Consider the following 18794-nt stretch of genomic DNA (forward strand, 5'->3'; position numbering starts at 1 on the left):
GGTATTTTGCATTTTCATATTACTTTATAAGCAGTGTATTCATTTCTACCAAAAAAAAAATCTGGGATATTGATTCAGACAGCATTGAATATATATATTAATTTGGGAAGATTAATAAGAAGAATCTTAACAATATGAGTCTTTTGACACAAGGATTTGTCTCTACATTTATTTAGATCTTCTTTAATATGTCATAGTGGTATTTTATTGTTTTCAGGTTTTTCATATCTTTTGTCAGATTTACCCCTAAGCACATTTCATATTTTTCTTGCCATTCTATATACTCTTTTTTTAAAAATCTCAAGTTTTGATTATTTGTTGCTAGTATATATAAATATAATTGGTTTTTGTATATTGGTTCCGTATTGCATAGCCTTGGTAAATTCATTTATTAATTACTTGTAACTTTTTTTAAAGATTCCATTATATTTTCTATGTAGATGATTATGTTATCTATAAATAAAAATAGTTTTATCTTTTCAAATCAGGAAACTTCTTATCATTTAGTTTCCTTGTCATTAATTGCATTGATTGATTTTTCAAATGCTATATCAACCTTGGACTCCTGTATTAAAATTCACTTGTATTATCCTTTTTATATATCAGTGGATTAAATTTACTAAAATTTTGTTTAGAATTTTTGCTTCTTTTTTTTTTAAGTTTATTTATTTTTATTTTGACAGAGAGCAAATGAGGTACAAGTAGCAGGGGAGGGACACAGAGAAGGACATACAGAATCCTAAGCAGGCTCTGCACTGTCAGTGCAGAGCCTGATGTGGGGCTCGAACTCATGAACCATGAGATGATGACCTGAGCCGAGATCAAGAGTTGGATGTTTTAACTAACTGAGCCACCCAGGTGCCCCTAGAATTTTTGCTTCTATATTCACAAGGGATATTTGTGTGTTGTTTTCTTTTGTTGTAAAAATTTCATGAAATGCTGGCTTCATAGGTTGAGTTGGGATTTATTCCATCCTGTTTAACTTTCTAGGAGAGTATGTGCAGAATTGCTATCAATTCTTTAAAGGTTGGGTAAGATACTCCAGTAAAGCCATTTGAGCTCTTGAATTTTCTTTATGGGAAAATTTTAAGTTGCAAATTCAATTTCTTTAATAAGTACTGTTCACATTCTCTTTTTCTTCTTGAATGAGCTCTGGTAGCTTGAATCTTTAAAGGAATTTCTACCTTTCAGGTTGTTTTATATTATTATTCCCTTATCATCTTATTAATACCTATAGAATCTATAGTGATATAACCTCTCTCAATGCAGAAATTGATGTTATGTCTTTTTTTTTTACTCCTAATCTTTCAAGTTGGAAGATTATCATTTTTTAATCTCAAAGAACCAACTTTTGGTTTCATTGATTTTCTTTACGTGTATATTTTTTATTTCATTGATTTCTGTTCAGATTTTTATTATTTCCTTTTCTGAACTTATTTTGGGTTCAGTTTGCTATTCTTTTTGTAGTTTCTTAAGGTGGAAGTGGGATCATTTATTCAAGATCTTCTATACTAAAGGTGTGTAGGGCTATAAGTTTCTCTTTAAGCACTGTTTTAGAACTATCCCACAGATTTTAGTATGTCCTGTTTTTATTCTCATTTTTATTCAGTTCAAAATACCTTTTAATTCCCCTTTTTATTTCTTCTTTGACTCATAGGTTGTTTAGAAAGGAGTTATTTTGTTTCCAAATATTTGGGGATTTCTCAGAGACCTTTGTATTACTAATTTTGAATGTAATCCCATTGTCATTAGAGAAAATACTTTTTTTAAGTTTTTATGCAAATTCAAGTTATCATACAGTGTATTATTATTTCAGTTATGTAACAGTGATTCAGCACCTCCATACATCACCTGGTGCTCATCACAACAAGTGCATTATTTAACCTATCCCCACATCTACCTATTTAACCTGTCCCTCTATCCACCTCCCCTCTGGTAACCATCAGTTTGTTCTCTGTAGTTAAGAGTCTGTTTCTTGGTTTGTCTCTCCCTCTTTCTTTTCCCTTTGATCATTTGTTCTGTTTCTTAAATCTTACATGAGTGAAATCATATGGTATTCATCTTTCTATATTATGCTTAACATTATATTCTGCAGCTCTATCCATGTCATTGCCAATGGCAATATTTCATTCTTTTTTATGGCTGAGTAATATTCCATGGTATATCTATACCACATCATCCTTACCCATTCATCAGTCAGTGAACACTTGGGGTGTTTCCATAATTTGGTTATTGTAGATAATGCTGCTATAAACATCAGGGGGCATGTATCCCTTTGAATTAGTATTTTTGTATTCTTTGGATAGTGCAGTTGCTGGATCATGGGGCAGTTTTTATTTTCAACTTTTTGAGGAACCTCCATACTGTTTTCCAGAGTGGCTGCACCAGTTTGCATTTCCACCAACAGTGCAAGAGGGTTACCCTTTCTCCACATCCTTGTCAATACCTGTTGTTTCTTGTGTTTTTTTATTTTAACCATTCTGATAGGTGCAAGGTGATATCTCAGTGTAATTCTTTTAAGTGTGTTTATTTTGAGACAGAGAGTGAGCAGGGGCGGGGCAGAGAGAGGGAGGATAGAGGATCTAAAGTGGGCTCTGCGCTGACAGCAGAGAGCCTGATGCGGGACTAGAACTCGAGAGCCGAGATCACAAACTGAGCCAAAGTTGGATACTCAACCGACTGAGCCACTCAGGTGCCCCTCAGTGTAATTTTGATTTGTATTTCCCTCATAAGGTGTGATGTTGAGCATCTTTTCATGTGTCTGTTGGTTATTTGGATGTCTTCTTTGGAAAAATTACTCATGTTTTCTGTCCATTTTTTACTTTTTTAAAAATTTTTCTAATCACTAACTGAAATTGAGTCTTTTATTATGAGTTCAGGCTACAGATCCCCATAAGATTAATAGGACTTGTAACTTCATTGCCGGTAGAAACGTCAGAAATTTTCATATCACATCATAGTTGATGTAGATACCTTGAATTACCATTTATGTTCCTTAGTATTTAGAAAATTATGGCAATTATCAGATAAGCATCTATATCTTGTTATTAAGTATGTCAGTAAGTAGCACATTTATTTCTGTATTGCCAATTGATTCTTTTTTTTTAAATATGAAATTTATTGTCAAATTGGTTTCCATACAACACGCAGTGCTCATCCCAACAGGTGCCCTCCTCAATGCCCATCACCCACTTTCCCCTCCCTCCCACCCCCCATCAACCCTCAGTTTATTCTCAGTTTTAAGAGAATAAAAACTTATTCTTATGGTTTGCCTGCTTCCCTCTCTGTAACTTTTTTTTCCCCTTCCCCTCCCCCATGGTCTTCTGTTAAGTTTCTCAGGATCCACATAAGAGTGAAAACATATGGTATCTGTCTTTCTCTGTATGGCTTATGTCACTTAGCATAACACTCTCCAGTTCCATCCACGTTGCTACAAAGGGCCATATTTCATTCTTTCTCTTGCCAAGTAGTACTCTATTGTATATATAAACCACGACTTCTTTATCCATTCATCAGTTGATGGACATTTAGGCTCTTTCCACAATTTGGCTATTGTTGAGAGTGCTGCTATAAACATTGGGGTACAAGGGCCCCTATGCATCAGCACTCCTGTATCCCTTGGGTAAATTCCTAGCAGTGCTATTGCTGGGTCATAGGGTAGATCTTTTTTTAATTTTTTGAGGAACCTCCACACTGTTTTCCAGAGCGGCTGCACCTGTTTGCATTCCTACCAACAGTGCAAGAGGGTTCCCATTTCTCCATATCCTTGCCAGCATCTATAGTTTCCTGATTTGTTCATTTTAAGCACTCTGAGTGGCGTGAGGTGGTATCTGAATGTGGTTTTGATTTGTATTTCCCTGATAAGGAGCAACATTGAGCATCTTTTCATGTGCCTGTTGGCCATCCGGATGTCTTCTTTAGAGAAGTGTCTATTCATGTTTTCTGCCCATTTCTTCACTGGATTATTTGTTTTTTGGGTGTGGAGTTTGGTGAGCTCTTTATAGATTTTGGATACTAGCCCTTTGTCAGATATGTCATTTGCAAAGATCTTTTCCCATTCCGTTGGTTGCCTTTTAGTTTTGTTGGTTGTTTCCTTTGCTGTGCAGAAGCTTTTTGTCTTCATAAGGTCCCAGTAGTTCATTTTTGCTTTTAATTCCCTTGCCTTTGGGGATGTGTCAAGTAAGAAATTGCTACGGCTGAGGTCAGAGAGGTTTTTTCCTGCTTTCTCTTTTAGGGTTTTGATGGTTTCCTGTCTCACATTTAGGTCCTTTATCCATTTTGAGTTAATTTTTGTGAATGGTGTAAGAAAGTGGTCTAGTTTCATTCTTCTGCGTGTTGCTGTCCAGTTCTCCCAGCACCATTTGTTAAAGAGACTGTCTTTTTTCCATTGGATATTCTTGCCTGCTTTGTCAAAGATTAGTTGGCCATGCTTTTGTGGGACCAATTCTGGAGTCTCTATTCTATTCCATTGGTCTATGTGTCTGTTTTTATGCCAATACCATGCTGTCTTCATGAGTACAGCTTTGTAGTAGAGGCTAAAGTCTGGGATTGTGATGCCTCCCACTTGATCATGGTGAATAATTCTTTTTACATGCTGTTGAATTCAATTTGCTAGTATCTTGTTGAGAATTTTTGCGTCCATATTCATCAGGAATATTAGCCTGTAGTTCTCTTTTTTTGCTGGGTCTCTGTTTTGGGAATCAAAGTAATGCTGGCTTCATAGAATGAGTCTGGAAGTTTTCCTTCCCTTTTTTATTTTTTGGAATAGCTTGAGAAGGATAGTTATTATCTTTGCTTTAAATGTCTGGTAGAATTTCCCAGGGAAGCCATCTGGTCCTGGACTCTTATTTGTTGGGAGATTTTTGATAACTGATTCAATTTCTTCACTGGTTATGGGTCTGTTCAAATTTTCTATTTCTTCCTGTTTGAGTTTTGGAAGTGTGTGGGTGCTTAGGAATTTGTCCATTTCTTCTAGGTTGTCTATTTTGTTGGCATATAATTTTTCATAGTATTCCCTGATAATTGCTTGTATTTCTGAAGGATTGGTTGTAATAATTCCATTTTCATTCATGATTTTATCTATTTGGGTCCTTTCCCTTTTATTTTGAGAAGCCTGGCTAGAGGTTTATCAAGTTTGTTTATTTTTCCAAAAAACCAACTCTTGGTTTCATTGATCTGCTCTACATTTTTTTTAGATTCTATATTGTTTATTTCTACTCTGATATTTATTATTTCTCTTCTTCTGCTGGGTTTGGGGTATCTTTGCTGTTCTTCTATTTCCTTTAGGTGTGCTGTTAGATTTTGTATTTGGGATTTTTCTTGTTTCTTGAGATAGGCCTGGATTGCAATGTATTTTCCTCTCAGGACTGCCTTCTCTGCATCCCAAAGCGTTTGGATTGTTGTATTTTCATTTTTGTTTGTTTCCATATATTTTTTAATTTCTTCTCTAATTGCCTGGTTAACCTATTCATTCTTTAGTAGGGTGTTCTTTAACCTCCATGCTTTTGGAGATTTTCCAGACTTTTTCCTGTGGTTGATTTCAAGTTTCATAGCGTTGTGGTCTGAAAGTGTGCATGATATGATCTCAGTTCTTTTATACTTACGAAGGGCTGTTTTGTGACCCAGTATGTGATCTATCTTGGAGAATGTTCCATGTGCACTCTAGAAGAAAGTCTATTCTGTTGCTTTGGGATGCAGAGTTCTAAATATATCTGTCAAGTACATTTGATCCACTATATCATTTAGGGTCCTTGTTTCTTTATTTATTTCTCTGTCTAGATGTTCTATCCATTGTTGTAAGTGGAGTATTAAAGTCCCCTGCAGTTACCACATTCTTATCAATAAGATTGCTTATGTTTGTGATTAATTGTTTTATATATTTGGGGGCTCCCGCAAAGACATTTGGGCATATAGACATTTATAATTGTTAGCTCCTCCTGATGGATAGACCCTGTAATTATTATATAATGTCCTTCTTCATCTCTTTTTACAGCCTCTAATTTAAAGTCTAGTTTGTCTGATATAAGTATGGCTACTCCAGCTTTCTTTTGACTTCCAGTAGCATGATAGATAGTTCTCCATTCCCTCACTTTCAATCTGAAGGTGTCCTTAGGTCTAAAATGAGTTTCTTGTAGACAGCAAATAGATGGGTCCTGGGTTTTTTTATCCATTCTGATACCCTATGTCTTTTGGTTGGAGCATTTAGTCCATTTACATTCAGTGTTGTTATTGAAAGATAGGGGTTTAGAGTCATTGTGATGTCTAGGTTTCATGCTTGTAGTGATGTCTCTGGTGCTTTGTGGGCCTTGCAACATTTCACTCACAGAATCCCCCTTAGGAGCTCTTGTAAGGCTGGTTTAATGGTGATGTATTCCTTCAGTTTTTGTTTGTTTGGGAAAACCTTTAATCTCTCCTTCTATTCTGAATGACAGACTTGCTGGATAAAGGATTCTTGGCTGCATATTTTTTCTGTTCATCACATTGAAGATTTCCTGCCATTCCTTTCTGGCCTGCCAAGTTTCAGTGGATAGGTCTGCTACTACCTGTATGTGTCTACCTTTGTATGTTAGGGCCCATTTATCCCTAGCTGCTTTCAGAATTCTCTCTGTATCCTTGTATTTTGCCAATTTGACTATGATATGTCATGCAGAAGATCGATTCAGGTTATGTCTGAAGGGGGTTCTCTGTGTCTCTTGGATTTCAATGCCTGTTTCCTTCCCCAGATCAGGGAAGTTCTCAGCTATGATTTGTTCAAGTACACCTTCAGCCCCTTTCTTTCTCTTCTTCTTCTGGAAATCCTATGATATGGGTATTGTTCTGTTTGATTGCATCACTTAGTTCTCTTAATTCTCCCCTCATACTCCTGGATTTTTTTTATCTCTCTTTTTCTCAGCTTCCTCTTTTTCCATATTTTTATCTTCTAATTCACCTATTCTCTCCTCTGCCTCTTCAATCCATGCTATGGCCACCTCCATTTTATTTTGCACCTCATTTATAGCATTTTTAAATTAATCATGAGTATTTTTTAGTCCCTTGATCTCTGTAGCAATAGATTCTCTGCTGACCTCTATGCTTTTTTCAAGCCCAGGGATTAATTTTATGACTATTATTCTAAATTCTTGTTCCATTATATTGCTTAAATCGGTTTTGATCAATTCATTAGGTGTCGCTACTTCCTGGAGCTTCTTTTGAGGAGAATTCTTCCGTTTTGTCATTTTGGTTAGTTTTCTGTCCCTTATGCATTTTAAAAAGCTTGTATGGGGGCGCCTGGGTGGCGCAGTCGGTTAAGCGTCCGACTTCAGCCAGGTCACGATCTCGCGGTCCGTGAGTTCGAGCCCCGCGTCGGGCTCTGGGCTGATGGCTCAGAGTCTGGAGCCTGTTTCCGATTCTGTGTCTCCCTCTCTCTCTGCCCCTCCCCCGTTCATGCTCTGTCTCTCTCTGTCCCAAAAATAAATAAACGTTGAAAAAAAAATTTAAAAAAAAAAAAAAAAAAAAAAAAGCTTGTATGCTCTACACCTGCGAGCACTGCTGTATTAAAGGAGGGTCATACACTGTCCAGGGCCTGGCCCTTCAGGAAATGTTTTTTTGGGAATTGTTACTTGGTCTCTGTTGTTGTGACTTTGGTTATTTTATTATCCTACTCATAGTAATATTTTGTACCCTCCACCAGGTGTGCTTTGATTTGTTCCTTGGAGTAGTCCTGTAAAGGAAAACATATAGACAAACAGGAGACAGAATCATGCAAACACACAAATAACACAAACAAAAACAAAACGCTAAAGACTAAAACCAAAACACTGACTACAAGTAGAGAAGAGGGTGAAGGCGGTGCTGATGGAAGAGCATATACAAGGAGAGAAATGACAGGGGCAGGGTGGGGAATTCATGTCGATTAGGCAGAGAGACTAAAAGGCTTAACCCAGAGAGAGAGAAAGGAAAATAAAGGAGGCAGGGAAAACAAGACGAGATAAAATTACCCAGACAGAGAAACTATATGGCTTGATTAGACAGACCAATAACCAGAGTAACCAGCCTAGGGGAAGGAAGAGATAAGGAGGAGAAATGGTGTGGGGGGGGGGGGGGGGCAGGTAGAATATATCTATATATCCAGAATTGACTTAGAGTTAATCCAGGCAGTGCTGCATCACTTGTTGGGAGGAGCTGTCCACAGTGTCTGTGCTGCTCAGGTGGTTACACAGTTATCCACTGCAAGGGGGCGGGGTTTGGCGTATTCTGAACCCACCTCCACTATGGGCCCCAGGAGTGATCCCTGAGGCCCCACTGTGGTGGTGGTGGTGGTGGTGGTTTGGTGCGGAGGTGTGGGGGGGGAGGGGATATGGTGATCTCCCAGTCTCTTCTCCACAGAGCCAGACCGGGTAGATTCCATTTGAGTCGTCCTCACCGTGCCCTGGGGCGCAGACAGGGCAGTCCTTCTCACTCCACCAACTCCCCTGACCCTGTGCTTGGCTAGGATTCAAAGTCGCCTGGCTGGCTTGTTCTGTGCCACTGTGCTTCAGGGAAGACCGACTTCTATTGCGGACTGAGAGCTGTTGCCCTCACCACGAGCCCCCTGGTGGCGGATGCAGGCAGCCTTTGTCTTTTACCAAAGCACTCCAGGGAAACGGCCGCCTTATCCTCCTGCAGACTGAGCCCTCAGCTCAGCCACTGCTCCAGGGGTGGCGGAAGCAGGCAGGTTCTGTGCTGTCACGCAGCCTTCCAGGGAGGGAACCACTTTCTCCAGCTGCAGACTGAGCCTCTGATCTACCACTGCACCCAGGGCTGGCTCCCCTCCTCCCCAGGTGCGTGAACAGGGAGCCAGGCCTCAGTCTGAAGAAAGCCCAGCAGTTAGAGATGGGACCCCTCTCAGCCTCAGTCCAAGGTGTTTCTCCTGTCCAGTTACAGTCCTGCACTTCCCTAGCCGCTCTTTCTCTTCCCTTTGTTTCTCTGCAGAAGGGGGTCCCTCCCCTCCGTGCCCACGTGGCCTTTTTTTTTTTATCTCCCCCAGTTCGCAGTTACCCACCTATCTTTTTTCCAGCTTTCCCATTTTCTTCCTAATAGTTTCAGTTTCTTTTCCTCCCAGGCTCTGGTGTTCAAAGAGAGACGTGGGACTTGTGGATCCTCCTACTTCTCCACCATGTTGGCCCCGATCCTCCAGTCTTTATTTTAAAGTCGTTTGTCCAATATAAGTATTGCTACTCTGGCCTTTTGACATCCATTTGCATGATAAATTTTTCTCCATCCCCTCAACTTTCAATCTGGAGGTGTTGTTAGGTCTAAAATGAGTCTTTTATTGGCGGTATATAGATATATCCATTCTTATACTTTGTGTCTTTTGATTGAAGCATTTCGTCCATTTGTATTCAAAGTAATAATTGATATGTATTTATTGCCATTTTATTACTTGTTTTGTCATTGTTTCTGGAGATTTTTTGTGATCCTTTCTTGTATTTCTCACTTTTGGTTTCTCCTTTGCACTCAAAGAATCCCTTTTAATGTTTCTTGCAGGGCTTGTTTAGTGATCCTGATCTCTTTTAGTTCTTGTTTGGCTGGGAAATTCTTTATCTCTCCTTATATTCTGAATGATAGCCTGGCTGGATAGAGTATTCTTGGATGCATGTTTTTCCTATTTGCACTTTGAATATATCATGCCACTCCCTTCTAGCTTTTGTTTTGTTGAGAAATCATGCCACTCCCTTCTAGCTCTTAAGTTTTGTTGAGAAATCTCTAGCTACCCTGATGGCTCTTCTCTTGTAAAGTAAGGACTTCTTTTGCCTTACTGCTTTTAAGATTTTTTTCTTTTATCACTGTATTTTATATATTTAATTTTAATATGTCTTGGTGTTGGGTCTGCTTTTGTTGATTTTGATAGGAGTTCTTTGTGCCTCCTGAATCTAGATGACTGTTTCCTTCCCCCAGATTAAGGAAGGTTTCTGCTATTACTTCTTCAAATAAATTTTCTGCCCCCTTTTCTCTCTCTTCTTCTGGGATGCTTTAATACAAATGTTAGTATGTTTGATGGGGTCACTGAGTTCCCTAGTCTATTCTTGTGTTGCATAATTCTTTCTCTCTTTTCTTCTGCTTCATTATTTTCCATTATTTTGTCTTAGGTCATTAATTCATTCCTCTGCTTCTTCCAGCCTGCTCTTCAGTGCATCAAGCCTGTTTCCAGTCTTGTTTATTGCATTCTTTGTCTCTGATTAATTCTTTTTAACTCTTTTATGTCTGTTGTAAGGGTTTCACTGATATTTTCCATTCTTTTCTCAAGCTCAGTGAATATCCTTATAATCATTGCTTTAAATTCTCCATCAGGCATGTTACTTATATCTGTTTTGCTGTGACCTTGTCTTGTTCTTTCATTTGGGATAAGTCCTCCATTTTGGCATTTTGTCTAAGCCTCTGCCTTCTTCTGTATATTAGAAAAGCCAGTTCCTCTGTTCCTCTGTTCCTGAAAATAATGGCCTTATAATGAAGAGGGCATGTAGTGCCCAGGGCCTGGCACTTCAGGGAGTGTCTCTGGTATGTGATACATGTGCTCTGCTATTGTGTTTTGGCTGTTCTGTTTTTCAGACCACTTGTCTGTAGAGGCTTTCCTTGCCTGCAGTGGGTAGTGTTTGGTACCTCACCTGAATGTGGCAAGTTTTAACTAGATGTGCTGCGATCTGCTTGTGAAATGAGACCTGACACCAACTCCACCAGAACTGAGGCCCCTGCAGAACTCTCTGGTCAGGAGTGTGTGAGCAGGGGTTTGTGTGGGTCTTCTGCAGGAGGGGCCCCGATGCTGCACTGGGCTGTGCTGGAAATGAAAGGCAAGGTTGACTGAGGTGGGCAGTCCCACTGGACCACAGTGGGGTGGGGCCTGGTTTGTGCAAGTTAGGCAATCAGTGTCAGTGTTGCTCTGTTTCTTGCAAATGGCTCTGTGTTTATGCTGAGGGGTGGTGGGAGGGAAATGCTGCCATCCAACTCCTTTGTTCCCATAGAGGAGTCTCCTTGAATACTGCCTCTCAGGGATGTGCTCAGAGAAGAGGGAATAATCTCCCATCTGTGTGCCCCAGGCATCATACTCTGCTCCTGGGTTATTTGCCTGCCTTCTCTTCAGGAGTAGGGCAGTGCCCTAAGGGCTCTATCCTAGCCAAGCCCACTGACCTTTAAAACTCCAGGCTTTAAGTCTTGTTTGCAAGAACTCACAAAATTCAGCCCTTTTTGTTTTCCAAGTCAGTGGCTTTGGGGAAATATTTGCCTTGTGTGGGTGTGTACTCTCTCTCTATCCCTCTCCCTCCCTCCCTACCTCTCTCCCTCTCCCTTTCCCCTGTTCCTGTCCCTCTCCCTTCTCTGTGACCATGGCTTCCTCCCCTCCATAGCACCCATGGTCCATTTCTCCCCTAAACTACGTCTCTGCACTTTCTACCTTTTTAGATGTGGCCTCTCCTCTCCTTTTAGTTGTGGAGTTCATTCTGTCAGTCTTCAGGTTGATTTCTGGGGTATTTAGGATGATTTGATAGTTATCTAGTTGTGTTCATGGGATGAGACAAGCCTAGGGTCCTCGTACGCCACTGCCATCTTCCACACTCTTCTGAGAAAATACTTTTTATGAATTGAATTTTTAATTTATTGAGACTTGTTTGATGGTCTAGAGTATGGCCTCCGCAGATGTTGCATATGCAATTGAATGTGCATTCTGCTCTTGTTCTGTGGAGTGTTTTGCAAATGTCCATGAGAAGTCAGTTGCTAATGTGTTCAAATCTCTACATCTTGTTGATTTTCTTTGTATTTGTTCTATTAATTATTCCAAGAGTAATATTATAATATCTGACTATATTTATGGATTTAACTATTTTTCCTGCAGTTCTGTTAGGTTTCGCTCCATGAATTTTAAACTTTTTTTTCTTAAGGATGGAAAGATACAAGATCGTCACATCCTCTTGATCCTTACCATTATGAAAATGATCTTCATTATCCCTGCTAATATTCTTTTATCTGAAATCATTTTTCTCTTGTACTAATATAGACACTCCAGCTCTGTTCTGACTAGTGTTAGCATGCTGTATATTTGTCCATCCTTTTAAGATATTTATATCTTTATACTGAACTGTGTTTTTTATACACAGTACATAGTCTAGTCTTGCTTTTATTTATTTATTTTTTATCTTTTTCCCTCTTTGTCCTCCTTGTCTGCATTCTTATGGTTGAAGGAGTTTTTTTAACTCTGTTTTATCTCCGTTGTTGGCTTAGCTATAACTCTTTTGTTGGTTGCTTTAAGGTTTATTAAATATATAAATATATTTAAATATGTTAAATATTTAAATATATTTTTATTATATATCTTTAATCATAAGTTGTCTGCCTCCAAGTATACCTATTTAACCTATCAGAAGTTAATTCTGCCTTCAGATAATATTGCACCATTTCATCTGTGGTATGAGAACCATTACTCCTGTTTCTTCCCGTCTCAATTTTATGCTATTATAATTAACATTGGTTATATTTATATATTAGAAACCCTACAATACATTATTATACATTTACATATAAATGATTTTGTTTTAAAGATATTTAAATATTAACAAAATAAAGTTACCATTTCCTTTGATTTTGTTTTTTTGAGTAGATTCATATGCCTGTCCGGTCTCTTTCTTCCTGAAAGATTTCCTTTAATATTTCTTGTAAGACAGATTTTGTGATGATGAATTATTTTAATTTTTTGTGTTTAAAATTCATTTTTTTCCTTTTTTGAAATATTTTTACTTGTTTAGAATTTAAGGGTGACTTTTCTTTTTGTTTAGTAAAGATGTTCTACCATTGACTTGTTTCCATTGTTTTTACTGGTAACTCTTCTGTCATCTTTTTTTCTTTTTTGGTCTGCATATAGAGTTTCTTTTTCTCTAGCTGCTTTCAGATTGTCTCTTTATCATTTGTTTTGACCAGTTTGATTATGATGTGCCTTGGTGTAGTTTTCTTCATGTTTCTTGTTCTTAGGTTCATTGTCCATATTGGAACTGTGGGTGTATAATTTTATCATATTTGGAAAATTATTGGCTAATTATTGGATAATTATTTCCAAAATTATCATACTGGAAAACTATTTCTTCTGGGACTTCAATTACAGGTATATTAGGCCACTTTATTGTTTTTTTTTGTTTATTTATTTATTTATTTATTTACTTACTTACTTACTTACTTACAGCATGCCTGAGCAGGATAGGTGCACAGAGAGGGAGAGAGGGAATCCCAAACAGGCTCCACACTGTCAACGCAGAGCCCAGTGTGGCACTTGATGTCATGAACCATGAGATCATGACCTGAGCCGAAATCAAGAGTCAGATTCTTAACTGGCTGAGCTATCCAGACCCCCTGTTAGGCCACTTTATACTTTCTACGTAATTCACTGATAGTCTTTACATTTTTGCTGTTTTTTTTTTTCTTTTTTAATTTTGGAAAGTTTCTGTGGCTATGTCTTCAATTTTATTAATCTTTTCTCATCTCTAAATTACTATCCCGCTTAGTATATGATCTCAGTCATTAGAGTGTCCATTGCTAAAAGTTGATTTGAATCTTTTTTATAGCCTCCATGTCTCTACCTAAGTTTCAGAACATCTTGAAAATGGTTGTCTGTTAATGTTTCTATCTGAATATTCTAACCTTGGTGTCAATTCCAAGACAGTTTCAGTTAGCTGAGTTTTCTTCTCCTTACAGGTTTTATTTTCCTGCTTTTGTAAATGGCTTTTAATTTTTGATTGAATTCCTGAGAGTATGAAATTTACATTGTTTGGTGTTGGGTATTTTTTTATTCCTATAAATATTTTTGAACTTTCTGCTGGGACATAGTTAAATTACTTGGAAGCAGTTTGATTCTTTTGGATGTTTCTATTATGATTTGGTAGCATGGATATAGCAGCGTTTAGTCTAAAGATTATGATTTCCTACTTTCAGGGCAAAACCCTTCTGAGTACTTTAGCTAATGCCACATGAATTATGGAGTTTCTACTATGGCTGGGAGAAACAAGCATTATTTCCAGCCTTGCGTGTTCACCATGTACTTTGTCTTCCAATTCTGTTACTTTGTTTGGCTTCCAGCCTCAGATTCCTAACTCACATGGCTAGTTAGAACACAAGGTAGTTCTCCACAGAACTCCAGAATTCTCTCTGTGTACAGCTTTCTCCTCTCTGGTACTCTTTTCTGTGAACTCTAGCCACTTTGGCTTCCCTGGTCTCTTGGTTCCATCTCTTCAACTCTGGGTGTCTTTTGGGTTTGGCCAGGATTTTCCCTCTCTGTGTCATGTCTTAGAGACTCTCAAGGCAGTATTCTGGGGCAATCATAGAGCCATCTCATTTATTTCTTATCTGTTGGGTCACTGTCCTTCATTACCTGATGTTCATTGCTGTGAAAACCTTTATTTTGTATATTTTAATCTGGTGGTGGTTGTGGTTGTTACTGTTTCAGGTAAGGGTTTAAATCTGGTGCCTGTTATTCTGTCGTACTAATTTCCTAGAGCTGCCAAAACAAAGTATCACAAACTGGCTCATTTAATAAAACAATAGAAATTTATGCTGTCATAGTTTCTGCAGGTTAGAAAGCCAAAATCAAGGTGTTAGCAGGACCGTGTTCCCCCTGAAGGCTCCATAGAAGAATCCTTCTTTGGCTCTTCCTAGCTTTTGGTAGCTTCCCATAATCCTTGGTGTTTCTTCGCTTATGGCTGCATCGCTCCATTCTGTGCCCCCATCTTCACATGGCTGCCCTCCCATTGTAGCCATGTCCTTTGCCATTCTTACAAGGACGTAAGTCATTGGATTCAAGGTCCACCCTGATCCAATATGACCTCATCTTAACTAATTACTTCTGCAAAGACCCATTTCCAAATAGGGTCAAATTCTGATGTTCTATGGGACATGAATTTTGGAAGAACACTATTTAACCCATTATATCTCTTTTGGTTGCAAGCAGAATTCTATTATTTGCTTTTTCAACACAATTTCATTAAAAAAATTTTTTAGAGAAATTGATTCATTGAGTGCTAAAACACTGTTTAAATCAGAGAGTATACAATACAAATTTTTTAAGTCCCAGTTTTTTAAGTGTATTTCTTGGTTTGAGACAGAGAAATGAGCCGTTTGTTGTCATGAATATTAGGAGAACAGAACTAAAATACATCAAAGATAGTCACACACATCCCACAATATTTACAGGGAATACCTTCTGTCTTTCCATGGAAAGACAGCATGGAAAACAGGGTCAGAATGATCCTGTAGAAACTTCCTAATGAAAACAACCCAGTCAGCTTATCTTAAAGTTGAGCATGGCTGCCACAGAACCCCATGCAGGGCTCCCGTGCTTCCTTTGCTGCTCCAAAGATACTGTGCCAATTGGGCAATGCTTGTGTGCAGCCAACACATGGGACGCAAAAAGTCCAAGGTCCCTAGAACAGGACTAGGTCCTGGGGACACTCCCCTCCCTCCCAGATCCATCTGAAAGATACTTTAGATTTCAACACAACTTTAAAACCTTTTAATAGTACCTTGCATGGAGAGTCAGCATGATGCAGTAGTGTAAATACATGAGCTTTGGATTCAGCTAGGCTTGAATTTTAATTTAGCTCTATCACTTTCTTACTGTGTGGCTAAGGTAAGTTATTTAACTTCTCTGAACCTGGGACTGCCTGTCTGTAAAATTTATAATACTTCTTTTCCCACAAAATTTTTGCTGTTTATATATCAACTAGTACAGTGCCTGCTATGCAGTAGCCTTAATTAGTGTGAATTCCCTTTACATCTCCAATATTTGTTAAATAAATTACATATTTACAACTATTGCATATATTTCTTATTTTCATAAAGATATAGAGATGGTTTATAAGAACACATGAAATGCTGTAAAGTAATGAGTAAACCAAGGCCATAGTACTATGTTGATCATAATAGCCTAAAAATTCTGACAAACCTTTCAAGTCTTAACTCTGAAGCTTCCTGTCAGTCAAGGCAAAATGGAAAATATTGTGTGTTACAAATTCTCACTGTCAAAAGGGATGAATCATACGAGTTTCTTAGGAGAACCTAAACATTTTTATTACAGTATCTAAAAGAAATTTTACTTAGAATTAGTAAACAGTGCCTTAACTTTGTCTAGTGTCACAACTGTGTTACTGAATTTAATATGACCATTATCTATAGTAACTATCAGAAGATCAGTTTGAGTATGAAAAATAGATTTTAGTATCCTCACACTTAGCTCTAGCTATATTATACGTTTTGGATTATAGTTCTTTTTGTTGTTATTAGTGAGCATACACTTTTATATTAGTTTCAGGTGTGCAGTATAGTGACACTATACACACAGTATATCCATACATCACCCTGTGCCCGTCACAGGTGCACTCCTTAATCCCCATCACCTATTTTACCTGCCTCCCCCTCCCCTCTGGTAACCATCAGTTTGTTCTTGGATTATAGTTCTTTTTAACGTAGCAGCTCCTAGTTGTTGAAGTTTTACCTTGTTTTCTACATGTATAAAATTATTTTTCCATCTACCTGTCTTACTATTTATTAGCATATACCTTTAATGCCATTTGCTTACAATTAAGCTCTAAGCTCCGAGAAGGTAGGAATCATTATCTTGTTTTGGTTAGTGCCCTTCTCAGGATCATAAGAAAATGATTTTGTGTGTGTGTGTATGTATATAGTTTTAATTTTTATAACATATGTATTTCTCAGTAACAACAAATGTTTTCTAATGAGCCAACTAATAATAAATTAAAAACTTTTAAATATAATCTTCTTAGAACTACATCTGTTACTATGCTGAGTAGAAATGATTTATTAAATTGTTGATTCAGTATGCCAGTCATTTTACACTCACCTGTTTTACTCTTTTAGTTGCTCTTTATCTGCTTCTGAATCTTGCTGAGGATACACGTACAGAACTGAAGATGAGGAACAAGAACATAGTTCACATGCTGGTGAAGGCTCTTGATCGGGACAATTTTGAGCTACTTATTCTAGTTGTGTCATTCTTGAAGAAACTCAGCATTTTTATGGAGAATAAAAATGATATGGTAACTTACATTTAAATAGTCCATGTTCACCATTTTCAAGTTAGAAATATTTTGATAAGAAATAAACACATTATTCCCCTACTGAGATTATTCTGAATGAAAATTTTACAATGGCAGTAACTCTCCTAAATGGCTTCATTAGGAAGTATATTCCTTATTAGTTCATACTACACTAAATTGAAACTATCTGAATAAAAAATGTTTCCTAATATATTGTATAGGATGAGTCTTTCCATATTAAACATAATATGTAGAAAGTAATTTAAACTTAACATTGTCCTTCAGAAGCATCTGGTTTGTTATTTTCCTTTAAATTATTTTTTTCTCCCGCATTTCTGATGTTGGTGTGCGGAATTGCAATCTAGCCTGGTCTTTCCTTTTTCACCTACCATCCCAGTTGGTAGCCACAACTTGTTGATTCTACTTACTTGTCTCTTGAAGCTGTACCTCCTTTTTATTCTCAGTGCTGTTGTATTAGTTCATGCCATCTTTATTTACACCCTCTTCCTTTCTTGTTGAATATTATAGTAGGCTTCTGTTTGCCATCTTATATTGTGTTGATGGGTGATCTTTCAGAAATACAAGCTGATTATATAGTATTTCCCCTTCTGAAAAGTATACACAATTCAGAAATAATGTAAAGGTAGAGTAGAAATTACCTGCTTTTTTCCCACATCATTAAAAAAGCTTTGTAAGCACAGTGTTACATTGTATAGATATTATATTAACCAGAACTTGTTTTCAGATATTTAAGTTGTTTATAATTATAGCTATTTTAAAAAACACTTGAGTGGACACATTTGTACATGCATCATTGTCTATATTTCTGATTAATTTCTTAGGATAGATTCCTAGATGTGGAGTCATTAGATCATTGGCCTTAACTGTATTGAGGACCATTTTAGAAGTATATGCCAATACAAGTCATTATATGACTGTGTATTATTGGTATAAGTAGATTCTCTTTCAGATAGTCTAAATATATAGTATTTCTGCCTGTTTTTTCCTTCTTTTGAAATTAAAAAGTACTTCTTTAGGAAGTACCTTATGCTTATTGAATGGCACAGCATGCTCTTTGAAAACCTGAGACTGATACATCAGATTTAATAAGTGCCTTGAATTCTGATACTTGAAATACATGAAATTTTATTTTAACCACAAATATTTAGTATCTGTCATTTTCATCATTAGTATATAATTATTGATGATCACTGTATGCCTGATATTAAGATTGAATTTACTTAGATTAATAAAAAATATGTTTTTTGTTTTCATTGATATTATTTTAAAGAAGAATATGATGAGATGGTGATATATATACTCTTGAGTAGAGTGTAGGTAAATAATTGCTTTCTCTTGCTACAAGTTGAAATAATTCTTCCATTTTTGTGTTTGGATTAAGTTCACCTTTAGTACGTTTGCAAAATTCAAATTAATTTGCCATCAGCATGTATCTACTACATTTTGGTTAGATTTGTATTTAGGAAATAAACTTTTTATGTGTTGATTCTATCAAAAGTGATCTCAAAATTATTATTAAAAATAATTTTCTGGTAAGGTCGTAGATTTGGAAGATACCATATAAATTGTCTCATCAAATCTCACTTTTTATTGAGGAGGAAAAAATGAGGTTCAGAAAAGGTCCTTTTTCCAAGGTCATAAAAATGATGCAATTAGCCAGATTTTTACCATAGATTGGATGCATTTCATCTTTCACTGTGGAAGAAGTACATTTTATTTTAAGGCATTGGT

General features: G+C 37.2%; 1 protein-coding gene across 2 annotated transcripts in view; it reads left to right on the forward strand.

Moving 5' to 3' along the window:
• KIFAP3 (kinesin associated protein 3) overlaps positions 1-18794 on the forward strand; it is a 174113-nt gene that overhangs the window by 50170 nt on the left and 105149 nt on the right. For both annotated transcript variants that reach the window (XM_045452967.1, XM_045452968.1), the window contains one exon: positions 16864-17042. In XM_045452967.1, coding sequence (XP_045308923.1) covers positions 16864-17042 — 179 coding nt within the window. The remainder of the gene's footprint in view (positions 1-16863; positions 17043-18794) is intronic.

The sequence above is a fragment of the Leopardus geoffroyi genome, chromosome C3, assembly GCF_018350155.1.
Source record: "Leopardus geoffroyi isolate Oge1 chromosome C3, O.geoffroyi_Oge1_pat1.0, whole genome shotgun sequence".
Lineage (NCBI taxonomy): Eukaryota > Metazoa > Chordata > Mammalia > Carnivora > Felidae > Leopardus > Leopardus geoffroyi.